The sequence below is a fragment of the Rhamphochromis longiceps genome, linkage group LG3, assembly GCF_057381845.1.
Source record: "Rhamphochromis longiceps isolate RC_006_pf linkage group LG3, R_longiceps_female_GT1.1, whole genome shotgun sequence".
NCBI lineage: Eukaryota > Metazoa > Chordata > Actinopteri > Cichliformes > Cichlidae > Rhamphochromis > Rhamphochromis longiceps.
This window is the reverse complement of record NC_140559.1, coordinates 47,425,600-47,452,094: the sequence shown is the minus strand read 5'-3', so window position 1 is coordinate 47,452,094 and position 26,495 is coordinate 47,425,600. Positions and strand designations below refer to the sequence as shown.

Below are 26,495 nucleotides of genomic sequence, written 5' to 3'. Positions count from 1 at the left end.
ACTTGTGTATTATTAAAAGCTTTTAAATGGAGCAGAGTGCTGGCTGACTACCAAATCCACTGCCTTGTTGCCAGGGAAACACATACCCATGGTCTCCACTCCTCCTCCTTCTCAGTGCTTTTTTCCCCCCTCCCACCCCTCCTCCCCTCCCCGGAGGCTCATATTTCAAAACCATCAGCAGTCTTGTGCGCTCACACTGCTGCCTTTCAACTAAAAGCTTTTTGTGCTTCCAGTGAAGCAGAATGGAGGGGAGAGAGAGCAGATGGGAGTGGTTAGAGGAGAGGGGAGGGAAAATAAAGGGCCTCCCTCACCGTTGCCAGGGCAACTTGATGTCACGGTGACATCACGCACCACTAAAAGCTTTTAACCGGATTCCTCTCCTGCCTTAGGCCCCATTTTGAGTCCTCTTTCAGCTAGACTAGGGGGAAAGGCACAGGCAGGGTGGTGGTGTGTGTGTGTGCCTTCCTGCTTCTATCCCTCCATTACTGGAGACTCAACACGGCTCTTTAGCGAAGTAAAAGGCTTTCAAAACCAACCTCTAAAGCTCTGCAAACAGAACCAGCACAGGTCAAGAGAGTCATTTAAATTTTTAAAAAAAAAAAATGGCATCAGAGGATGGTTTCAGCTACCTGATGCCAGGCCACAGTGAGAAACACAGACGGGCCCCGAACTGGACCGATGGCGAAATGAAAGCCCTCCTGTACGTGTGGGAGGAACACCACAACGAGCTGAAAATGAGCAAGAGGAACGCTAAGGTTTACGAGAAGATGTCCCAGAGGTTCTTTCAGCTGACAGGAGAGCAGCGCTTCAAGGAAGAGATCAAGATGAAAATCACCAATATGTCTTTTCAGTACAGGCAAGTGCAAAACCCCGGTCCAAAGTCGTGGCTCCAGCTGCTGCATGACCAACCCCCCCCCCCCCCCCCCCCCACCCCCCCACCACCACCACCACCACCCATTTTTTTTGTTTTTGTTTTACATTTTCTCTGCTTTAACAGGCGACTGAAAGCTACAGTTGGCGAAGGCAGCGAGGCGCCGGATTGGCCGTACTACAAGGCCATAGAGAAGATCCTCTCCAAGCCGCTGGAGAACGGCAGGGTGAACTCTTTGGAGTTTCAGGCCTCTGCAGCGGGTCCCTCCACTTCCTCCCAGTCGACAGACAACCTGGTGCCACAGTCAGACGAGGGGCTGATGGGATTCCTGCCAGAGTACACAGGCTCCTCGGACGAGATGGAGATCAAACAAGAGCTGGACTCGCTGAGCTCTGATAGTGAGCACACACAGGGCTCCAGGTAACAGGAAATAGAGGAGACACACAGTGCATGTGTGTGTCATAGTGAATATGTGCACTTTTGAAACACTCATAAAGATAATAATAGATGAACTGACCTTTGTATGCTATTGTTTCAGAGAAGCAACCCACCAGATATACAGTTTTATGCAGTTTTCAGCTTGCCAGCTATAACTGAAAGTGACTACCTTTCCTCAGCTGGGTTACTTGTTGCTATGCTTTATTTAAACCTTGAATGCTAAAATTATATACACGATTGCTTTTTTCTCTCTGCGTTTTAACAGTTTTGTTAGTTTCTGTAAAGTATACTTACTTTACTTACTTACTAATAATCTGTGTAGGTCTGTCTGTTCCTCTGATCCACTCCAGACTTGGTGAGTCTGTCGCTGGGGACTCTGGCAAGGGCAGTGCTCAATTTTGAGGTTGTTTAGATGAGCGGTTCTCTTTTTTTTGGGGGGGGGGGGGGGGGGGGGGGGGGCTAAATGTAGTTCCTTGTTAAAAGTGTTTCCACACTGACAGACACACACACTATCTTTCTGGGGACATTCATGCAATCCCAAGCCTCTTAACTCTACGTTTAGCCATAACAGCTAAGTGCTAAAGTCTTAAATTCACCCTAATTCTTTAACCCTAAAACCAAGCCTTAGCCCTCAAATCAACTTTTAATGGGCTGAAAAATGAGTCAAAAAGTTCTGGCTTTAAAAAAACCCCTCATCACTCTGATGCACTAAAATTCAATCTGGATGTGTTTTCTTGTCATTATTGTTGTTGTTGGCATTAGTTTCCTGTGGCACACCACAGCAAACGCTCACTCATGCTTAGGGATGGGTATCGAAAACCGGTTCTTGCTGAGAACCGGTTCCCTCTGTTTCAATTCCTTGGAATTGTTTGCCATTTTTGCAAACGATTCCCTTATCGATTCCCGTCGCCACGAATTACGTCACCACGTTGCGGAGTGTCATTTACCTGGCAGGAAACATGGCGGCTCAAACGCTCAAAAGTTTGGTTATACTTTACGAGAACGGATGACAACAGGGTAACTTGCAATACTTGAAAAGTAGATATTTCATTTCAGGGAGGAAACACTACGAATATGCAAAAGCATTTGCTCACAAAACACACGATAACCTTAAATGAATGTCGTGTTTTTAATTCCGCTCCAGACTCGTTAATCTCAACCCAGCAGCAGCGGTAACGTTTGTACGTCCTCTCCCGTTAATGCAGCAGGTAAATAATCAACTAACAGTGCATATTATGTTAACGCGATCTGCCTTCTTACAAAACCTGCCATTACTGTGCATTTAGGTGACCATGATGAGACAGACAGACAGTCTGGCTCAGATGCTGCCAGTTCTCGCTGCAGTCTACTGGTAGCGTCTCCTTTCAGGCCAGGATAGACGAATGTCACCGAGCAGTGACTAAGTTTGTGGTCAAAGGTTTGCACCCATTTGCCACAGCAGATGTGTTTAATTGTAGGCAGGGACATTACTGGATATTCTTGTGTAATTGTAATTATTGCTACAGAAGAATATTTATGTTATTATTTTACATTTACAATTTTTTTCCTGGGGACCCTGTGACACCCCATTGAAGAGCCGTAGGCTGTGTATCTCTTAAGATCTCACTGTTGGGTTTGTAAGGCCATGTTACTCCTAAATTTCTATCTTGTTCAAAGAGAAGATATAAAACAAAGTTCTAAGCTAATCGACCTTAGTGTTCTCCTTTTTTAAAAAGAATCGATAAAGAATCGAATCGTTAAACAGAATCAAAATTGGATCGGAATCGTGAAAATCTTATCAATACCCATCCCTACTCATGCTGCTTCTCCAGAAAGCTGCAGCCCACAATCTGCCTGTACTGGTTAGGCAAAATCAGAAACATGCATCCAGCTGATGTGTCCTCAGGGCTGTCTTCTTATTAAAACTGTGCCTCTCAATTGTCTGTCTTAATTGTCAGAAAAATCTGTAGATTGTAGCTACCAGTAATAAGCCATGTTTCACTCCCTTTAAATGCCGTCCATAGCATTGTAAAACACTTGCAATGATTTACTTCTATGATTTCTGCCTTCGGCGCGAGGAGCCGATGCACACAAACCAATGTTATGTTGAAGGTCGTGGAACTAACCTGTGAAAATGCGAACCCAGTGTGATCTCTTTTTACTAGGCACTGCCTGCTCTGAAAGGTTCCCCTCTCTGCTCCCCCAGCTCACATCCTATCTCGGCCAGGAAGAGGAAGGCCAGCAAGCACCTGTCCTTGAAGCGGAAGAAACTGCGAGTCTTGCAGGCTATGCTGCAGCAACAGAAGAAGTCGAGCCGGGCCATGGAGGAGACGTGCAGGGAGGTGCGTCGAGCCGTGCACCAACAGAACCTCCTCCAGGTCCAGTGCCTGCAGCTGCAGGAGCGCATGATGAACCTCCTGGAGAAGATGATCCAGCTTCCCGCCACTGCATCAGCCACATGGGGTCAGAGCGGTGTGAAGGATCCGGGAAAACCATAAAGTGTATATTTTTTGTTTTGTTTTTTATTGGGGGGCATTGCCTCACCTATAACCTTGTTGAATACAAAAAAATGATGTATTTTATTTTGGCATTCCAGGTTTATCCTATTGTGAGTAAAGCTCTGTGTAGAAATGGTAGAGACAGGCATGAATACAGGCTTTTACCATTTCTGGAGGAGTATCATTTGTAGAAGATAAACATGTTATTGCATTTGTTAGCACTTTAGCATCAACATTAAGTCAGGCTCCACTGTACATTTTCATTTTAGGAACAGTTGTATAAGATTTCTTGATAATTTGCCAAGTACCCTAATAAAAATCACTGTGGGAACAACAGCCATCACTTTTTATTCTTTGCCAGGATAATTACATGTTACATGGGAGGTCTGATGCCAAAACAGGGCAATTTGATATATATGGAAGCTTTCATTCAAGGCAGAAACCCGCAGATTTGTTTCTTGAGAACTGACAACTATGCAAAGATAACCTGCTGCTGTCTTTCACTCTAACATCCCCCATCTCCGTGACTCTACGGTACAATTATTGGGATGCAAAATACACAGAGGGTGGAGGCTGACGTTAGCTGAAATATTAAGGTCTTTGCCTTTCAGCCCATTTTAAGAGGATTTAGAGAAATAGGGGGGATTAGGCTAGTTCCATCACACATTACACCAGCTCAAAGGAAGTCACTCCTTCATGAAAATGAGAAAGCAACATCATTTGTTTCCTTATAACACACTGAACTGTGTGGCCTGTGTTTGCATAGTATGCTCATTGCTCACAGCCGTAATAAATAAATCATAAAGTGCAACGTCATTGCATTAGACTTCTAATCCTGTTGTTATATAGTGGTTTGTCAAAACGGCTGTCAGCTTCTTGCAAATGAGTAAGCTACACCGCACATGAGTAGTAAGGCCAGGGGTGAGGCAACCGTTGCAGCCCTTTGACCAGAGTTAGTGTTTACACACCATCCGCCGTAAAGAGCCGCAGTCGAGTGGAGGGGAAGGAGTTAACCAGAGGCAAAGTGGATGAGACATACTGCAGTAACCGCAGTCATATGGGTAAGACCTTTTTTATTTTTACTTTTTGGTTTTTAAGTGATCAACTTATCACCATTGCATGGGCAGTGCCTTTTAAATTTCATTATATTCCTCCTTTTAGACATATGTCAGGGGTGATTACAGAGTCTCCAGAGAACTTTCTGTGCTCTCACTTGTATACTTAAGCAGAGTTATTTATTAAAAATATCATATATAAATAAAAAAATATATACATACTTTACTTAAGGGAAAAATGAAGCTTGTCAACTGCCATCATTGTCAGCCAATAGCGTCACTCCCACTGTTTGAATATTGAACGCAAAGGAGATGCTGATTGGCCAGTGGGAGGAGTCACATGTTCCGGAGACGTTACGCTGTCATGGTTACAGTGAAAGACGCTTTGTGTTTTCCGTGATGAGTGAATGGATGGAGGTGGTGCCCTCGAGCTCTGCCATATGGAATACCGAATCACTGCAGGGAGAGAATAGAGAAAAAAAATGGACGCGTGAAGCGGAAAATGTAAACGTGGTAGACTCGTGTTAACGTAAACGTAAAACCCGTGGGCTTTTTTTTTCTGGCACAACTTTAAAAGCAGGTACTGTTAATTTTTTTCCCCGATAAGGCCTTAATTGTTGTCAAAGTTTCGAGCTACGTTAACATTTTTTGTCGCTTTAAAGTTGCCAAAACTCTAAAAAAAAGTAAAGCAGGAGCTAGCTTTCGCTATTTTTGTTTCGGTTTTTTTGCCCTCATAAAATGACTCGGGCGGTGACTTAAGTGTTGGAACATTTAAAAACTGGCTTACCGACACCAGAGTCCTTCATTAAAGTGGTGGTGAGCAGGGAGCCAGCTGGCGGTGTGTTTTGGGGAGTGGGTGGAGGGGTGACTGGGAGTAATATGCGAGCCGTGTTTGCACATAAAAGCTGCCTCTGTTTTAGCTCTGACAGATAATTGCAGATATAAGATTGATGTGGGTTGCGTTACTTGGTTATTAAATGAAACTGATTAAATTAAATTAATTTGTTGACTAGGTGAGAGCAAAGAAAGCTAGAAAAACACCCTGCTTTTTCTAACACTGCTTAAAAAATGTTATTCTGTTTTCAGTATATGGTCTTTACATTATTTATTAGCAGTATTCATCAATAAAATAACCATTTAATGTAATTAATAAAATGTGCTGTAGAACTTCTCATTAGTTTTCACAAAGAACTTTAGAGCTGTCGTTTATTTGCAAGTATTTTTGACATTTTAATGCATGAGTTGTAATTTATTAAGTCTTTGAACAATTTGATGTGGTGGAAAAACATGTCGTCTTCTTTACTTTTTGTCCTTGTGTTTTGCTTTGTGTTACCATAAGACGACAACAACACAATAGTGTTGGCAACGGACAAGTGTTACAGTTCCCACATGCGGCAACAAAGATGAGGATACAGGGACAGCCTGAGGGCGCGAGGAGGCGTCTGGATATGAATGCATCCGGTGAGTTCAAGAGCGTGGAGGTCATCCGTGGTCGGGCTGGATATGGCTTTACTATTTCAGGACAGAGGCCGTGCATGTTGAGCGGCATCCTGGAAGGAAGCCCGGCATACTTGGTGGGGCTCAGACAAGGAGATTGCATCATGGTCATCAATGGAAGTGACGTGTCTACTGCTTCTCATGAGGCTGTGGTGCAGCTGATTGGCAGCTGCAAAGGACCCCTGTGCTTGGTGGTGCAGGCTGAAGGCCGAGTGTTGGGAAACCCAATCCTTAATGATGTGAAATTTGGGTTTCCTCAGAAAAGTGGCGTTTTCCAAAAGGCAAGTGTTTTCCGCACAGTCTCAGATGACTCAAGCAACTCCTCCTTTAACGCGAGTTGTTCGGTTGCCGCCAAACAGAGGCCGGTTTCAGAGCCGGATATGTCACAGTGGTCACAGCAGTGGAGTGCTTTAGCTGAGCAGCCAAGGGAGGAGACTTCCACGTCTGGGGATGCAGACTCTGTTATTACAGACGAAGCCAATCCAGACTGGGGTGTTTTGAACATGACTTTGGTGGTTGGCTACCTGAGCTCCACAGAGCTGATTTTGAACACTAGTGAATCAGAGGACTGTTCAAAGGCCATTCTGGAGAGAATCCGACAGCTGGGCACTGAGCAGGACACCCATACCCTTGTGATGATGAAGATCATGTTTGATTGCATTCATCTTTGTGACGACGCTGGAGCTGTTTTGGCAGCTTTCCCTGCTGAGAACCTGGTCTTGGGGGCTGTGTGTACTGAAGACCCACGTTTTTTTTGCCTGGTCACCACAGGGCATATTATTAATGGCCGTGTGCCAGAAGATAGTCCTCTGCGTGCCTCCTGCCATGTTTTTTTCATTGACCCAGATCTGGGAAATCACAAGGATCACACTGGGATTGCTGGCCGTTTTGGTTTCAACTGCACTCCAGATCCAGATGCCTCGGGCTGCCTGGAATTCCCACAGACTCCCCCGGATGTTCTTAACTTTGTAACAGTACTTTACAGCGACATGGGGGAAGCTGTGGAAAGACTAAGAGTGAAACTGGACGCAGAAGCCCAGGAGCATGCCAAGGAGAACGTCAGCACTGCCAAACGTGGCAGTGCAAGCAGCAATGGGGACAGTGGTATTGGAAATGTTTCTCCCCCTGAGGAGAGAGCGGACAGGGATTTCCCTTCGGTGATCCAAAACCATCCTGGGGCCCACCTCCCCAGCTGTCCATGGGATTATCCTCCGGCTGAGGGCCTCACCCCAATAACCCTCTCCAAGAATGGCCAAAAACTTAATCCAGAGAACACTACCAGCACAGATTCCCTTTCAGAGTCATTACCTGGCCCAGATTCTTTAGTTAGCTTTTATGGAGGACCCCCACCCAGACTACAGTTCCAGTTCAAGCCCCCACCACCTCTTATGCGTTTGGATAAAAAAACAAACTTCTCTGGAGATCCTCTCAGAGGGAGCCAACGGTGGTTCTCAAAGCCAAAGTGGCCAAAAGTCCTGAGTAGTGATCCAGCACTATGTGAAACATCCAACAACAACTGGCCCTCACACAATAGTCTTAGTGCCAGCACCAATAACCTGCCACCTCCAATGAGCCAGATACCCTCGGAAAGATACCAGTCAGCTGAAGTCATGATGCTGCCTCCCAGGGAGGAATGGACCAGAAAGTTTGTAGAACAGAGACAGAAGCAGCAAAAGGATGGCAGCACTAGAAATGTAAGTAAGACACTCTTTCTTGTTTTCAATTTTTTTTTTACTTTAAAGCTGCAATCTAAAGAATTTAAAAATAAACATTTCTTATGCTGCCATTGAAGTAGTTAATGAGGTTTATGAGTATGTATAAATAACCTGTGATCTGAAATACAGGTTTCAGGCATTTAACTTCCACAAGAGTCAAATATGAAAAATCATATATTTATCATGTTTTTGAACCCAAAAGGTTAAAATTTCTTGATAGTTATTTACAAAAAAGGGCAAAAATGTTAGAAAATATTTTTTTAATTTCACTTGTGAGGGAGCCATTATATGCTCCCCCCCCCCCCCCCCCTGTTTTTATCTCATATGTACTTTTAAAATTGCAGATGCTCAAATTAAAAATGGCACACAGCAGCCCAACTACCTGCTCTTTGTATGCTGCAGCATATCCAAGAAAGTAGTTTTAAAGGGGAGGATGTAAAATAGTTTATTTCAGACTGAGCAACTGCACCAAGGCCCATCATCAAATTAATAAGGATTATTTTGAGGTGTGAGTCATGCAAAGCTCTAGCAAGCTAGAATACAAGTCAGAAATGACGTCCCTGTAATAGGTCCTTAATATGTCCTCTTGAAGTACCTGGTGATGTTTATAGGATCTTTATAGGTGTCCTGACAGAGACATTTTATGTGATCAGCAACAAGCATGAGGTGTCCTGTCTTTCACAAACTCTTTAAAACTTTTTTTTTGTATTCTTGTTGAATTAAATGCTTTTACTTAAGTGCTGTGCAGGTTTCTTTGCTAAAATGTAAAGTTTATTATTCCTGTCACCTTGAGGCAAGAGCATCTGCTTCTGTGCTTATAGTGGCTCTTGAACTATTAAATGCTCAGAAAGAATTGAGTTTCCCGACATCAAGGGGGTGTTAGTAAGTCTGTTTTTGGTGGCACCTAACATGAAATAAAACACCACTGCTCAACGCTCAGTTGGTGCAGTGTGTCAATTGAGCTCAGAAAACACCTGCTGAAAGTTAATGTGCAACTCTATAAAGAGGTTTGTTTTACTGTTGGTTTCCTCTTTGTCCACAAGATGTCCCTGTGTATCCATGAGCTCCAAGAACCACAATTACACGTCTAAAGTATCTCTGAAGTCGGCTTTTTCACTAAGCAACAGACTCGAATTAGTCAGCATGTAGGCGAGCTTGTGTTTGTAAATAACTTTGTAATCAGGGACACGTGCAGCGGGCTTTAGATTAAGTTTGGCTACAGAATAATCTCATGTGATATATTTTTTTTAAGTTTATTTCTTTAAGAGAAGCATTGCCCTGTGTTTCCAAGTCAGAGCTTGATTGCATCTTTTCCCAGCAGCTTGCATTAGATCAGAAAAAAAGACTATCTTGAACAGGAAGCCAGACAAATTACAGGGTAGAGCCCATGTCATGTAGCAGTAATTATCTGCAAGCAATAGACACAAAACCTCTCCAGTCACAAGAGTATGCGGTGGCTGGTTAGAATGCAGTATCTTTAAGATATTAGCGATTGTGTTTCCATCTGCAGTCCGAGAGACTGTGACATTAGTGTGCAATTATATCTGAATGTAGAGGCACCAGGAGAGAAATCTGTCAGATCTCGCGGATCATTTTAGATTCCCAGAAAGATGTGTTTGAACAAACTCATCTCAAATTCAATTCTCACTTTGCTTATACTGTTACATTTTCATTTTCTCCTATCCGCGAGTAACTCCATTATCTTTGACTCTCCGGGCAAAAACGTGTCACAAACACTTCAGTTCTCTGAAAATTATGACATTATCTCCGACAGTCATAGCAAAAAATTTCTGTAGATAAATAGATGTCAGTGACAGTAGTTTAACAGTTACTAAGTTGTAGTTTGGTAACTTGATTTTCTAGGAGAGACAGTGTCTTGTGTTCAAAAGTTAAATCAGTAATGGTGATTTTAAATACTCTTGCCTTCAGGGTTCCAGGTTTTGGGGTATAGGCGCTATTCGTGCGTCTAAACGTCGTTCTGCCAAACGTCTCAGCCTGGCGCGATCGCTGGATGACCTTGACGTAAGTTCTTTTTCCTTCCTCACCCTTTATGCTATGAATTTGAAACATGGAAAGTGTTTTTTCATTTTAATGCTCGGATGCTCTTCTGTCCTTCCCATTCTGGTTGGCCTGTATGTACAAAAATTACCTCATTAATGTGGACGTTTGAACCATACCCCCTCCCTTTTACACTTCAGCTTTTTTTCTCTTCTTTTTTTTAACCTCACATTTCCGTTGCCTTGAACTCTGTGTTTGCAAGGGATGGCTCACAAAGTGGTCTTTGTGTAAGCTAGAGGCATGTTCCTGTTTGTTTGGTGTCACTAATGAGCGCTGCTGCACGATGGAATATCATGCTCACATTTTCTCATATTAATGTTTCTGAGGAACCCTCTTTCTGCAGTGGGTCTGTGCATGCACGTATTACTTAGGCACACTGATTCTGATTCATATTCACAAAACTACACACACACGTGCTCTTATGTCTTGTAATTGTTCCGAATGCACACAAACAGGCGCAAAAATGATCCAGAAAGTGGCAGACTGTATTGTGGGTCCACATAGGAGCACACTTGCAGGATCCACATTGCACTCAAAACATCACACCACAAATCTGCTTCTCAGGAATGTCTCAACACACACTAAAGAGCACTGTTAATAATAATAAAATGTTTACCCCAAGATGTCTTAAGCTACTTTCTTAATCAGCTATAGATTATAATACCCCACCTCCCACTTCATCTCCTAATCCTCACTGTATGTTCACATGTACGAATCTGAGTAGCTTTTGTTTTTAAGCGAGGTTACAAACTTTTACCAGTAAAAAAAAAAATTGAAAAAATTAAAAAGTGTATTTTTATTTTGTTTCATAACTTCTTGTTGGCTCGTGTGCAAAGATTTCCTCACCGTGCGTGGGTCTAACGGTGTGTTTCATTGTTTACTTTTTATGACTTACCAGAAATAGCTAATTACTTTGCATCAATCAAGAGTAAAATTGCCTCTGAGTATGCCATCACCCCTAGCAACTAAGACATCTCTTCTCTAGTGCTGTTATGAGGTGTCTATTCCTGCCTGCTGTTAAATTTAAAAGGGGATGTTTTGAGCTGTCATATACTCTGCTTGTACAAAATAACATTGGCTGAATAGAAAGGTAGGTGTTCTCATGCTTGAAGCAGTCTGTGAAATTATCTAATCTCTTCCCCCCCTTGTCTCTCAGCGTTAGTTTGATCTGTTACATTGTTTTGTAGATCTTTGATATCTTTGTTTTATCATCTCTATGCTGGTGGGACCTGCAGTGGCACAAACAAAGAGAGGCAGGCTTAGGCTAGTCTCAGTTGGCTCAGTTAAATACAGCATATGTTTTGAAGTGTTGATTATCTACAGACAAGAGTACTACATGACTTCTGTTAGTAATTACATGCTATCTAAAAGATAACTATAGCTTCATTGTCTGAAAAATGAAGCCATTGTAAAAGAGCTTTTAAACTTGCATTCAAAACAGACAGCGGGCCTATTTGCTTAAATGCTAGTTTCAGGAGATTTCAAATAAAACAAGGTTTCATTTTGTAAATTAAGAGTCAGACTAACAGCTTTTCAGTCTCAAGTAGTTAGTTTTTCTCAGTTTTGCACTCACATTTACGTGCCCATTACTCCTGGTTTCAAAACACCAGCAGTGCCACAGTGAAAATAATGAGTTGTGAGTATCACAATGAGATTTCACTAATTAATGGGTAATCTTATGGTGGCTGTGTCCATGTTTTATATATAATCTATGTAGGAACACTATAAAATGACAGAAAAATGGAATACAATGAAATGAAAAAATGTAACTTTGCTTGTTTTGAAATATAGGGCTCATTTTTTGTGCTGTGCAACAATATAAAACAAAATGGACAGTTTAACGATTCTTTTAACATCAGTGTGAGTATTTCCAACTGACGACACTAACGCCTGTAGCTTAAAGAAAAATATTGCTCATCCTTGCTTAAATTAGAGCTGAGCTTCATAACAGGTTGCTGTATTGTGGGTTTGTTTGTCTTTGTTTCATAATGTGCCAAATGTTTTCAGCAGGTGGCAGTTTAAGACCCAGACTCTGTTTTACAGAGCTGTGCTTCTACATGTAGAATGCGGTTTGCATAGGCCCTCCTTTAATAAGATGTCTATATGATGATATATAGCTGCATATATTGTTCAGCATTAATGGTGCCTTCACAAATGTGTATTTTACCCATGCCACATGCACTAATGCACTTCCACAGATCGAGCCGTATGATATCACTATTCTTTAGTCAGTATGATGTGGTGTGTGTGATTTCCAAAAATCCCAAATTCAAATTTTCAGTGATAAAATCTGTTTTTAATCTGCAGTATTAAGTCACGGTACTGCTATACATTCCAAATAATAAGAGTTTAGGGAATTTATGATTTTCAGAGACTTTTCAGTGTGCACCTCGGGCTCTGCTCTGGATTTTAATTTCACAAGCTTTCATCTTGCAGTCATGGCCAGATATCAGGTTTTCTATAAGCAACTCTGTTCTCCCATAGCAAATTAAAGCCATCCAATGGCACCAATTTGGTTCTTATAGACTTACACATATGCAGAATTGGGTGGTGCCTCTTAAGCACCAGATTTGGAGAATGACCTGTTCAGGAAATGATTTTTAGCATGGGAATCTTTGAAGAATGAAGTGAAATTTAAGGACTTGTTTCCCCCCTACTTTGAAGGTTGTGGTCCCCTTCAGAGCAAAAATAAGTGACAAATGATGGACACAGCAAGCTGATGCACTGTAGTAAACTCTTTACCTCAGAAGACTCTTTAACCTCCTAAGATCCGAGCTCTTCTACGGCATGCATTTTTAATTTCTCTTTGATATTTGGGCATATTGGGGCCCGATGAATGTAAAAACAAAGAATTACCAGATTTTTTTTTTTTTTGCCTTATTTTTGTTTTTATGAAAAATTAGAGCCACATATGAGGATATTTGTTTAAAATCTTGATAGAACAGTAGCAGTATAATGTCTTCATAAGTGGAAATAAGGCCCTTGTAGAGCAAAATTGAGTATTTTGGTCTAAATAACCCAAAATGTGATGTCCAGGTTAATACAGGGAGAAACTCCTGTCCAAGTGTTTGGTTTCTGCAGGATTTTCTGACTTGTGTATAGTTGTGAAGGACTGTTCTCATAACAAGCCTTTTCAGAAAACACACGATAAGCTCTCATTCAGTGCATCTGGACTCACAAGGACACTGTGAGGCTCTTTACGAGTTCCCCCTCATGGATAACTTCTGTATGCGTTCTTGTAGCATTTTGTGTCCATAACAATCTGAAACTATGGGTGACACAGTGGCCAGAAATGAGCATACTTCTGGAATCTTTCCTCACACGGCTCTGACATGTCATAGTAGTAGTAGTATTGTTGCTTTTCAGTGTTTGCCTTCCTTCTTCACCAGAAGAAGAAACTGCTATATAACCCTGTGCTTGTGTATGTAGTAATTCATTTTTTTTGCCCCTGCTGCTTTTCCCTCAGAGAGTACTCCGATGCTAAGCTTTTCTTCGTGCTGAAGAGCGTCCTGTTTTGTACATCCTTGTATTATTTCTCATTCAGAGCCCCACTGCAAACCCCCACCACCCCACACACCCACACACAGCCCCCCACATCCCACTGCCCCGGTGCTGTAAGCCTGTGTCTCACTCATCACACACTCAGCTGCAAACAGATGCTTTGCGCCCTCCACGCTCAGCAGACGACAGTGTGTTCAACTTTGCAAAGATGACACCATTAGCTGGCTGCTGCGACTGTGCTCAATCTGACTATGTTCGGAGGTGTTGCGGCATTTGAGAACATCTGTTCCTGCGAGCCGTTAATGGTTAATGCGTGCCGTTTGATTCGGGTAAATTTGCTGGGGAAATTTTTTGCCTCTTTGCTCCGTGCCTGAAGTTTCTCCCTCTCCTTTCCTTTTAGGTGTGGAAACATTAGCGGCTTTTGTTTACATGATTGTGGGTAAGAGATGTATGCTGTGGGCGTAGCAGAAACCCAGACAGGGCATGAAGACACAGACGGAGAGGGAGGTAAATAGAGAAGGAATGAGGAGGAATTCACAGCAAAGAGAGCGAGAGAGGGAGGGAGAGAGAAAACGAGGGGAGGGATATTGATAGAGAGAGAGAGAAAAGAGAGAGGAAGAGAGGGGGAGCTTTTGAACTCTCAGTGGCTGTCAGGATTTTCGGCTCCTCTGCACGCTCTCTCCTCCCTCGCTCAGCTCTGCCTCTCTGCACTGCAAACACAGACTCGCACACGCACCGCGCGAGATCCAGCGGATGGACTCTCTTACACACACCAGGCGTGTGGAGTAGCGCTGAAGACGGGCAAAGCACACAGCGCCATACATGGAGCAAACTTTAACGCTCAACTCCGTAAGTCACAAAAATCCTGCCACGCGTGCTTTTTTTTTGCCCATTTGGTGATGGCACCTTCATCTTTCACACTAGGGATGTCTTGGCTGCCACACTGTTACTTCTTCTTTGGGCTCTTTGTAGCTCCTGTTGTAGCTTTCTGAGCAGCATACAGTGGTTAGCTTGTGTGGTCTGTCAGAGGAATGTTTTGACCAGTGCCAGCTGAGACTCCCATGTGCTGTGTGACACACACTACACTGCTGTATGCAGGAAAATGTGGCATTGCGTCTAGATCAGGATGCACGACGACTTTAAATTAGATGTCGTACTGAAAGAGTTTTGTTAAGTGACCCGGAGGCTTGTTATTGTAAACTGCATGGGGCCTTTTCAATGAAGCGCGCTCTGTTGCACTTGCCCCGAGAAATGACCCTTTCCGCAGCGAGTCGGCAGCACCGGGAGAAGTTCGATTAGCTGAAGCGACGTTGAGATCCGGCGTCGTCGCTGTCGGATGGTATTAAATCGGCAGTGAATTCTCTGTAGCTTTTTATTCTGAGGGAGTCATCTAACAACCACAGTTTAGTCTGAACTTGAAATGGTTGCCTGTGGTTTTACCTTGCCCTTATTTGCTTTGTGCAGGCATGTCTTCGTGTTTGATTCACCAGCCATCTCTATAACATATCTTTCCTAACACATTTCACAACTACTTTCTTTGGTAATGTGGAATCATACATGAAACTAAGCTTTAATGACTAGTGATTTAGTCATAGATGCCATACTTCATTATGTAAATTTGTGCCCTATTTTTTTGGTTATTATTTTTTAATGCGGATGTTGGGACTTGAGAAGATGAGCAGGTATCGAATCTTCCTGTGAATTAGCAGTAGTGTAAGGAGAACACGACACACTTTTATGTCTCTGACATCACATGGCCAGCTCTGTTAGAGTGGGTGGACAGCTGTGCTCACGATATTTGTCCTTAGGCTACACACACACACACACACACACACACACACACACACACACACACACACACACACACACAAAGCCAGCAAACAAAAATGGTGCATTAACACAATAAAAGTTATTTTGCTGTCCAGCTGCTCTGTGTTGGAATATGCAGCGGCCTTTAACCAGCTGAACAGATGTGGCTGCGGTTGCTGACTTTGCTGTTTGACCCAACTGTAACCACGGAAAATACCCGCTGCCTCACCATCTCTAAATGCAGGCGTACTGCTGCTCCACTCTTGGCTGTTGTCATACCAACATCACTTAGCGACATTTGAGACTATGGGAGTTTTAAAAAATTGTTTTTTTAGTTAACCACACAGCCCTTCATCAATGCCTGTTGATTTTGTATGCGTGAATCAGAACGCTCTGAAGCTCATACATTCCCCTCTCTCTGTTTACCTCGCTCACTATTACTATTATTATACTTATCTGCTTCACTGAAAAGGAACCTACTGCCAAGGGTGTGGAGGTTATTCAATGAGGAACGACTCTAGAGCTGCCAGACTTTTTTTAACCTCCTTGGTAACAGTTGAAACATGTCTGGTGTACAGTGGACTGCTCGTTGTGTTCAGCTTTTTACCTCTCGCATGAAGCTCAGATAATGCCGGGGCATGTTTACTTCCCGTATGAGACGTTGAGCAAGGCTGCAGACAGGCTTGGAAAGTTAATATTGTTGGCATCTTTTTGGCCTTGTGTTGGCGCAAGATGATGCAGAACCAGGCCAAGGTCTTGTCGATATTACACTGTGGGAGTCATAAACATGGCCCACTGGTGAAGCCTAAACACTGACTTTACCTCTTAAACATTTTTTTAACATCATCTTTCTCTGGTCAACATCAAATGTGGTATTTCCAAAGCCTGGTTATTGCCTGATCTTGTTATTTTTGGCTGTGTAAAATACCACTTATTACTCAGTTTGCAACCTACATGTGTTAGGATGTTTCAAAGAAAAGGTTAGCCAAATTATGTAGTGCTAGATCATTCTCATATTGTGTAGTAAAGTTGACTTACTGTACCCTTTCTCAGTGTTTTCCTTTTTAAAATGTGTATATTGTTGCAGTGGTGGATGCCCAAGTTAAATATGGCCAGAGTATTGAATAATTAGGTCAGGGTACATACAAGTAACCTCAGTGAGTCAAAAGCTCAGGCTTCAGGCCTCTATAAAATGCCCAGTTTGAGAAAGTTTTTCAACTCTTGGCTCTCACTGATGTCACAGAGAGGGGAAAATCCCTAATATAGTCATCTTCAGAGCACAGCTTTTCTAGTTAGGAGGGGCAGCCAATCAGAAGAAAGTCTTCCAATGATGTCTGCATCAAGGCCCAGTATAATATAAATAAGGATTATTTTGAACTGGCAGTCATGCAAAGCTGCTCCAGTAGATGCTGCAGTTAAATGATGATGGTGATTGTTTTTATAGGTCACCTTTAAACAGAAGCTGACTGATTGTTTTCAAAACAGAAATAACTGTCTGACCTATTTGTAATTTTACATTGTGAGCTTTACCATACATCCTTACAATCTACAGGACATCTTAGGCCTGAGTGATAAACATTGGACCAACTTGCCTTCACTTCTTTCCCATTTCACTAAAGTGGCTTTGGGTTCCCAGCATGACCAAAGGGATTAGACAGAGGGGTTTAAGGTCAGTAGGACTTAAAGAGGAAGTAAAGAATTATGCTACTTCTTGTATTCTGCAACATATGGCCTTGTTACATTTCCAGATGGCAAATAGTATTAGTATAATCTTATCGTCATAAAACAAATGTAGCCATACACCCAGACTTTTCAGAAAACTTTAAAAAAAAAATTCGTTTGGTAAAAAACTGAAGGGACTGTGAGCTAATTATAGGTGTCTGGTTTCAGGTTGGAAAGTCCATTTCTGGTGGTTTTTCTTTCTTTCTTTCTTTTTGTGGAAAAGAAAGGGAGCAGCAGGAGGGTGTGGTCGCGTCTTATGTGGTTTACTCACCTCCAGCCCTCCAGGCTCATGTGTACACAGCCCTTTCACTGTGATAATAAACTGCTGTGGGAAAGGTCCTGATCACTGGTTTTGGTTGCCTTCTCTGAAGTTGTTCTGTTTTTGTGGAGTTCAGCTGTGAATTGTAAATCGAAAGGCTTCTCATTTGTTGCTTATTTTGTATGCGGCCCTGCTTTAACACTGTGTTACTTTACAACAAATAGAGTTGAAGTCATGTTTTCATGTATGCTTTTAGGCTTGGTGGTCAGACCATTTTCACACATGATGGCAACCTGTGTAATTAATTTTATTACATTTTCATCATTACACAGTAGCTCTGAATATGAGAATGCAATGTCATGCATGGAACTGTATTTATCTCGAGTATAAGCCAGTTGATGATCTAATGGTTAAGAATAAAACAGGTCATTGCTTTCATTGCAATTGTGTGTCTGTTTGGTTTAAAGGCCTCGTGTCTAAATCAAACAGTAATTTCAGTAGTGAGAACTGATCTGACAACACAATTCTGACCATCCAATGAGTAAAGCAAAAGCAAAGCAGTAGAGTAAACACATCAATTTATAGGAATGCTAGAAGTACCTTTCAGCTTTTTAAAAAATAGCAACAAGCGCACAAGCACACGAGTCGCACCACACAAATCATACAAATGCCAGTTTAATCCAGACAGAAGCAGAGCTTTACCCATCTGCTCTGACTAACCTGTAATTATTGAGGAACAGGCAATAGATTACTGCTGATCATTGGGATTAAGAGATGAAAGGCAGCGTACTGACGGTCTCTTCCATGTAAATCACTCATACAAGTCTTTGAAGAGATAATTTGTTTACTAAATGGAAACTAAGTGGACCCTTCATGTGGCTAATAGCCAAAGGCCAGACATGTGACATTTCAGCAGCATTATACTGTTATGGATTGTTATCTGTTTAAATAAGAAATCGTTTCACTTAAACTTCCCAGAGGTCAGTAGCACAATGGAAATGTTGGCTTCCTACTCACGCTGGAGGATGAAGTGATCTTTGTATGCATGAATAACACAACAAGCTTAGATCAAAATTTCTAAATGACATTTACAGTATCTTCAGCAAGTTTTTTTTCCATGTATGTTTTTGTTTTGTGTTTTAATCTAAATTATTTCTGTGGAATAAGCAGATGGCGAGATGAGATAACAGTCTTGATCAAAAAGACGATGCTTTTATTCTTTTCCACTCCTCTGTCAGTATAATGGAATAATTACACATTAACAGAGACCTTTTGCTGTAATGGTTTTGCCAAGTTTATATCTAGAAATAGTGGGGAGGAAAACCAAAAAACATTTTATTTTTGTCAAATTCAAATGCTGAATGGTTTGAGCAGTGTTTTTTAGCGATGTCACATGCCTTCTAACGTCATGCAAGAATCAACAAGTTTCAAAACTGTCACTGTAAAATCAAAACTAACCAAGAACATGTGAAGCTCAGTTGGATCACAAGTCCAGCCTTCATTTCTGGGCCTATTATGGCAAACAGCATTACTCAACAGTGCATGACATTAAGTCACAAATATGACTGTTTGCTCTGTACAAGTCATCAAATATCTTCTTCTCCGAAGGGTCTGAGTGTGGTTTCACAATCCTTGAACCACAGACATAACAGCGATACCAGATCTTACGAGACGGTCATTGTGTTCGTGTTTTTCCCATTCCTGCCCTTTTGCATCACATAACCATGCTGACCTCATCAGATCCTCGCTAATTTGATAGGACGGCCTTGCAGATTTGTCGTGACAAATAAGATTATCACAGTAAAAACATTGGATCCTCTAAAAATCAAACACAGTGTTGCCTGTCAGGAGTTTCATAATTTTCCAAATCAGTCCCTTTCCTTGTCTCCCTACACTCCTTGCATGTTTGGAAAAGAGATGTGTCTTCCCTCTTATCAGCTGCCGCACCCTCAATCTCCCTCCCTCAAAAGGAAGTTGCCTTCATGCAAGGCGCTTTCTGATGTTATTTTCAGGGAATAGTTTGTCGGCAGCCACAGATAGCAGGCCTAGATTATTTTCCGTCTTGGGTCAGGATTGGTTGTTTGAGAACTTACCATGCAATTAGTCTTGTGACAAGCAGCACTTATTGCTGTTGTAAAGCCTGTCTAGAAATCTTTCGTGTGTTGATTGAATTAAGTAGAGGCTCAGCACTCACACAAAACCTATTCACTTTGTGGCAGCAGACGGCTTCTTCAGCTGTGAATGCTGAAGCAAAGAACAGAAAAAAGCTCTTTCTCAAGGCATTTTAACATGCTTTGCTCTTGTTGTGTGCTGAGACGTGCTCACCTGGACGCAGAAGGTTTTCCGCCCGAGGGAGGTCAAAGGGCAGGAGTAGACTTAAAGGGCTGAGGAGGGCTGTTCTGTGTCCTTTGTGACAGGAGCTATGGATGACTCAGCTCTGCACCAAAAATAGCTTCTAATTACTGCATGACAGATTTTATCCTTGCTTTAAAATAGAGTCCCACTTATATTGTTTTTTTTCATGCCACTGCTGATTTCTAGGGAGCAAAAAAGTTCCTGATATCTCTCTATGTGCAGATATTCTTGTACTCTTATACTGTATTTGCTCTCACGACAATGAGAGAATCTGGTGGCTCTGTTAAGTTCTTGTCCACTTAGATGAAAATGCAAAATGAGTGATCAACTTCATCCTATGTTGAAACATTGTGGTCTCTTCTAGAACCATAATGATATATTGACATGCCAATATAGTGGTCGATATTAGCCGTTTTGTAATATGTGTAATTGTTGTCTGTTGTGGTTGTATTGAGAGTGTCCATGTGAGGATAGATAAATGACGACTGCAGAACAAATCTACCTATGGGTACAAAAAAGGAACCTGAAACTGTTTGGCGATAGATGGGTATCTGTATTTATGATGGACAAATTCTAAAGTTAAAAATGTAAAAAAAAAAGAGATGGGAGACGCAGCCTTTAACCAGATTATGAGTATTGACATTCCATTTGTACACCAGAGAACACTCTATGGCTTGCTGTAATAACAAAGCAAGATTATGTTTAGACCATATTATAAGGATTCCTAACTAGCTACACATACCAAATGTTTAAATCGGATTTTGTATTTGTTAAGTAGTTTGTTGTTTGGGGTTTCACTTGCCCAATAATGTACATTTATTTAAGAAGAATGGAAGTTCATACATTTCAGTCAAATAAGGCAACAACTAGGGCAGCCTCATGTCACACCATAAATTTCTAGGTAATATAAAAATCTCATATCATGACATCAATGATAAATCAATGTCACGCATTTATGTTTGCTAGTGCCCACAACAATGAGACAAGCCCAGACATGTCTGAGAATGAGAGGCCTTTGTCAGCCTCCGGTGACAATTTAGGACTGAAAAAAAGGCAGCTTAAATAACCTTAAATAATAAACTATACTCTGCAAAAAGTAAACTGTAAAATGTTTTCACCAGCTGAGTCAAAAACACAATGTCGACTCAAATCCGGCTATGAAGGCACATGATGAGGAGAGATGCTAGTAGCTGGTGATGTTACTCAAATGTTCAGTATTTGTTTTTGTTTGTAAATGTATGTAAATGTCATATGTCATCATTTCTTTGAGACATTGCAATCTAATGTCCCACTGCTAGTAACGATGAATGAGGGAAGGCGCTATAAGCATTATTTATACTGGCTAGCAAAGGTTGACTCACTTAGTTTATGGTTTCAATCGCTACTTTTAAGATTTCCTGAATACAGAATGAAACTTATAGTTTTGGGTGATTTTATGTTATCCAGCACTTGCTTGGTTTAAAACAGCAGCCAGAATACCAAACTCAAGACATTAAAAAAAAGTCCGATAAACCATTTTCACGCTGCCTACGTCCATATTATACAGTTTCTAGTTCTATCCTTCCAAAAACAAACAAAAAATAAGAGTAAATTTAAAGTAAGATGAACTGACAAAGAGTTGTAAAAACAATGCCAGAACACTTCATACAGATGGCACTTTTATGTTGGTTTCTAAATTCATCGAACAGCTCTGCAGGATAAAATGTGTAATACCACAATTTTTACATTATGTTTTGTAAAACTAAAGAGCAAGCACAAATGCTGACATCAGTAAGATAGACAAACCCTCTCCAGCTGACATATCAGCGTGGCTTTACATGAAAGCGTACACATTGAGCCTTTTAGTTCTGCGCTACAGTGTAAAGTACAAGAAGGTACTTTCATCTGCTCTGTTATTTCCCGTGGGGTTACCATAGCGGATGGATCCGCATATTTGATTTGGCTCAGTTTTTTACACCAGATGCCCTTCCTGACGAAAGCCTTCCATTTATCCGGATTTGGGACCGACACAAGGACACAAGGACTACACTAGCTTGGGATATCCTGAGGTTGGGTTTTGTGTCCCCACCATCATGGCACTGAAGTATACAGAGAGATTATTGTGCTCAAAACTTACAGCCCAAATCTTAGTTGTTTGAGACGTTCCTGGAGCTATGTCAGCCCAGTCTAAAATCATAACAATTTTCACCTGTGAGCGGCTTGTCTTATACATCTCCCTTTTTTCTTTAAATTTCTGGATAAAAGCAAGCTCTAGTAAACAGATTTATTAAATTACGGGCAGACACTGTTGCAAGATTTATTTATTTTTTGTGCAGAATCCTTTCAAAAGATCCAGTCTAAAGCACAGTTTGTTTGTTTCTTTGGGAAGTGTGAAGTGCACACCAGATGATGTAAGGCTTTGTTCAGACCAGTAAATGTAGTTCCCACATTCACTTCAGGAAGACAACTTCATTAATGCAGAGGGCTTTACGTAGCAAGCTCTGGCAGGAAAAAAAGGACCATATTTACAAAAAACTTAACTAAATGACATTACGTGTAAGTGTTTTGCTACAACTTACAGCGAGAGGGTGTTTCTCTTAGATAAATGAAGAGATAAATGAAGGTGCGAATTCCTTGTGGATTAGTTTGGAGCAAATTGGTAGGTCTTGGAGGCATGCACTGCGTGGGTGTTTTTCTGCTGCATCGGTTCACAGTACCAGGTGCTAAAAGCCTGGGTGAAACGGGATATAAATTGTAGGGTTTGTGATTAAATAAATTCACTCTAAGCCTGTTAAGGCAGTGACTGCTTTGAAACAACAACTCAACAAATGGATACACAGATTTTCCGGGATTTGCACTTTAAACACAATGAAATGCAGGATTGATAATAACATACCAGCCTGGTGCGTGTGGCACTGAATGGGGTAAATGGGGTAGTTTCATTTGCATTTGAGTTAATAAACGCAGCTGAAGATGTGCATGATCTCAAAGCAGATTCATCAACATGTGCTGCTTTTTATTTCCTGCCTCAAGATGCCTGAAAAAGATTTAAAATGCAGAAGAAGGAGCTTTTTGCACAGCATAAAGCAGCTATGGGCAACAGGTACTGCTATGTTGTTGTTGTTTTTTCTCGTAGCAGACTGTCACATTGAGTAGGTTTGCTTTAGTCTGAACATCTACTAAGACGGCCTTAAGCTCCCTGTCTGACAGCATGTCAAACCTGAGTTTGACTACTTCTGAAACTTTTTTAAAAAAACCATGCCGGGTGTGTGCAGGTTAAAACGCACAACTCAGGTTTTGATACTACAGGAAGTGATATATGTGTATATATGTGAGAGCCTGCAAGGAGAAACTGTCCAAAGATGTGCATTCTAGTGTATTTGAAACAATACTCGGCAATTTCTTTCCCTCATTTCTATTTGTTTTTAAATGCATTTACATACATGAGCGCACACCCACTCCAGATAGCCACAAGAATGCCACTACCACCCCTAACCCCACCCCCAAATAATCAGCACAGCCATTCAAATGAGATGTTTAACTTCCAAAGCGATCGAGCATGCGGAGATTTAATAAATAGGAGAAATCTACCATGCAAACCAAGCTGTTAATTTTGCTGAAATGAGTGGATGAGATCCAGTGTCTATTAAGTCCGACGAATGCTTGGTCATTTGCCACAGGAAAACCTCAGAATGAGCAACCCCTGCTTTAAGAATAATAGCGGGTCTAAAAACAGTCGACATGTTGATTGTAGAGATTTGCCAGTTATGTGGAGGCACAGTGTTGCAGCAGAGCAGAGAGGAGTGATGCCAGATTTGAAAGGGGGAAAAAAAAATCTTTTTCTGGTACATGAGCTTTAATAGCCAGCAGAAAAACGCCAGTTGACACGGCTGCCATTTGGAGTTTAAGAATAGCGCTCTGTGACAGCGGATAATGAAGCTCAGGATTTGGCTTGTGGACTACAAACTTTTATTTTGATTAAACAAAATTCATATGGTCTCAATTTTAGCTGACTGGGTCATTCTTGTCTCTCTCTCTCTCTCTTTTTTTTTTCTTGAGTGAATTGAGAGAGGGAGCGAGAGGGAGTAGTGCCCCAGCTGGAAACAAAAGAGGGGGGAAGGCCGGTGTGGTTTTCACATAGCGAGCGCGCGTTTTTGCAAGGGGAATAAAAGGGGGTTAATTCATCTGATTCCTTCATGCCACTGTGGCAGAGGCTGTATGTATTGTCAAGCGGGTTGCCGTAGCAACAGCTGCAGAGTAAGGAAATCTTTCTTTCCTCTTTTTGCACCCCCCCCCCCCCCCCCCCCCCCCACACACACACACACCTTCTTTCTCTCGCTTTCTCTCTCTCTCCCTCCCTCCAGTACCTTGTCAGATTTCTTCCTCATCCTCCCTCCCTTATTCCCTCTTCCCAACTTGTACAAACATGCTTTGCAAAGTTTTGGGTGGGGAATGTTCAGGTATGCGTTCACACACACACACACACACACACATATTGTCTGCGTGCCGCTGGTGTTGCAGACTAGGGAACAATGAGTCTCAAAAAGAGACTTTCCTTCAAGAGGACTTGGAACTTCAACACTGTAAGTAAACAGTGGCTTGCCGGCTGAATCTCCTCTTCCTCTCCTCTTCCTCTCCTGTGTGAAATGAGGAGACTACTTGTGTTCACTCAGCTGTTTTTGTCATTAATCTCCCTCTTTGTCGCTCTTCTCACTCTCTCAGTCAGAACAGCTGTTTGAAGCGGCAGGGACTTGTCGGCTGTTTTGTTTTGTGGAGTGCTGGAATCGGCCATTATTTGTGTTAAAGTTTAGACCAGGCTTTTTGTACAGAAGTGTGAGGGATTTCTGGAAAGGCAACGTCTCGACCTAACTTTTTGAGGGCAGAGACGTGCCTAAACAAGCTCAAAAGATAAAAGAAGTCACTTTTTAAACATGTGAAACACACTCTGTGAGAGGTGATAGCGAGTGTGATTAACTAGGTGTTAATGGAGTTGGTCCTTCAACCATTTCACACTGATAAAAGTTTCAGTTGTGGTAGATCACAAACAAAGATCTGTCGGTGTGATCCTCTACGTTCCTTCAGCATGTGGTGCCTTGAGATGCCAGACTGTATGGCGTGGGGAGCTGTACCCGAGTAAAGCTGAAAGAGTGGTTTCCAGCTGGAGAGCCAGATCGTGCTTTGTTTAGAGCCAGCAAGCTCGCCATGACTTCAGTTGTGATATTGGCCATTTGGTTGACAGACTTGCAGCTTTTTAGGGGAATTCCATTTGGGAAATGGGGTATTTTCACTTTTGACTCTATAAAAGGGATCAAAGAGGGCCTGCAGTGCTACTGCGCCACCCACAGTGCTCTTGCTTGTCACCAGAGGTGTCAACAGAGGAAGGAGGTGTTACTGACTAGAGGTGCCAGGGTCATCACTTTGGCCTCATTGTTAGAGACTTGTGGGCAAGGAAGCAATAATGAGTTGGAAAAACACAACACACTGACATGTGTGCTTGTGTGTGGTCTAACTCCAGCAGCAGATATCATTTTGGCTTCTTATCTTGCCAACTTTTAGAAGTACACATTTGTACATGTGTCTTTGTATTTGACAAAAAGCTTTTAGATAATAAGTTAGTTTATTCATGTATGGAACCACTTCTGCAGAAATCATTATATTTAAAAAGAGGAACAAGCTGAACAGCCACATATTTGGTGAACCCATGGATGAGATTACAACTCCACTGAAGAGATTGAGAAAAAATATCTTTCAATCGTGTTATACATAGTTGCATAGTCTGCCCACCAGAGAACACTCTGCACCTTCCCTGTTAAAAGAATGCTGCAAAAACCCATGATCTGAGGTGAGTTGAGCAGAGAGTGTATATAAGTAATCAGCTAAACATCCAAATTTTGGGAAAATTCTTTGATGTTTCAAGTGTCTGAAAGAAAAACAAATATCAGCCAGTATATAGCAGTTTTAAACCACCAAATATCGGTATGTGTCTTAAAAATTCTATATCAGTCAGGCTCTAGATGACATGAAAATTGATGACATGAGCTTCCGAGTCTGTAAAATGAGACCAGTGCAAACCTTCATAAGTTCTAATGGCCAGCAGGGGGGTGACTCTTCAGCTTGCAATAAGAAGTGCAGTTGTATAAAAATTGGAAATACATGTGTGGAAAAATGACACAATTGCTTGCATATGTATAACATCAGTAAGCACTTTCCTGAACAGTTTATGTTGTCAATAATTAGTTGCCACTCATAGCACATTAACACTAAGCTGTATCAAGTAAAGTGCACTCCTATTTACAATAAAACTGAGCGTAAAGCAGAGTATGCTGTAGGGTGGAACTGCTGTGTGATTAAAAGGGGTAGGAAAGTAAATTGACAGGGACCCATTTATGTCTTTGTTATACTTTAAGTGACCACAAGTCCGATTTGGTCTGTTTGGGTCCGAGTGACACAAACTTCGTCATCACACTGTGAGCCTGAGGTTCCTGTGGATGTCCGTTTGACCATGTGGACTTTACATTACAATGCTTCGACCTCAAAGACGTATAATAAGTATGACTAATCAGGTTGTGGTGTCTGTTCGTGCCGGCAACAGCGTATAATCAAGACTTAACATAGAGGCATGCATGCAAAAATAATTGCTATCTCGGTTTAAAGTTCGCTGTCTGGGACCTTTCGACCTCGTGAGCCACAGCTAACCCCCAAATCACCGATGTAAGAACTGCGTAAAGAACAGAGAGTCCTTCGACTTCTCAGTGAGTT

The 26,495-nt window shown here is 41.8% G+C and overlaps 2 protein-coding genes across 3 annotated transcripts in view; both read left to right on the top strand.

The window, feature by feature from the left end:
- Positions 1–345: 345 nt before the first annotated feature.
- Positions 346–4,120, top strand: msantd1 (Myb/SANT-like DNA-binding domain containing 1). The gene is made up of 3 exons (XM_085402461.1): positions 346–856; positions 998–1,291; positions 3,495–4,120. The coding sequence occupies exons 1-3, from the start codon at positions 603–605 to the stop codon at positions 3,784–3,786; spliced, it is 840 nt and encodes a 279-aa protein (XP_085258587.1). The 5' UTR covers positions 346–602; the 3' UTR covers positions 3,787–4,120.
- Positions 4,121–4,755: 635 nt separating this feature from the next.
- Positions 4,756–26,495, top strand: part of rgs12a (regulator of G protein signaling 12a) — a 47,750-nt gene continuing 26,010 nt past the window's right edge. Inside the window, exons 1-3 of one of the 2 annotated variants that reach the window (XM_085400143.1) lie at positions 4,756–4,847; positions 6,181–8,032; positions 9,983–10,075. In XM_085400143.1, the coding sequence (XP_085256269.1) occupies positions 6,245–8,032; positions 9,983–10,075 (1,881 nt within the window). In that variant the 5' untranslated portion in view covers positions 4,756–4,847; positions 6,181–6,244. Of the gene's footprint in view, positions 4,848–5,227; positions 5,422–6,180; positions 8,033–9,982; positions 10,076–26,495 lie in introns of those variants that run through there. The other variant, XM_085400142.1, reaches the window with a different exon arrangement.

What these genes read in the sequence shown, in the direction of transcription:
- msantd1 (XM_085402461.1), top strand. Translation starts at nt 603, where the DNA reads ATGGCATCAGAGGATGGTTTCAGCTACCTGATGCCAGGCCACAGTGAG. An exon ending in AATATGTCTTTTCAGTACAG is followed by an intron (nt 857 to 997) that starts GCAAGTGCAAAA and finishes CTGCTTTAACAG; the next exon opens with GCGACTGAAAGCTACAGTTG. An exon ending in GAGCACACACAGGGCTCCAG is followed by an intron (nt 1,292 to 3,494) that starts GTAACAGGAAAT and finishes CTGCTCCCCCAG; the next exon opens with CTCACATCCTATCTCGGCCA.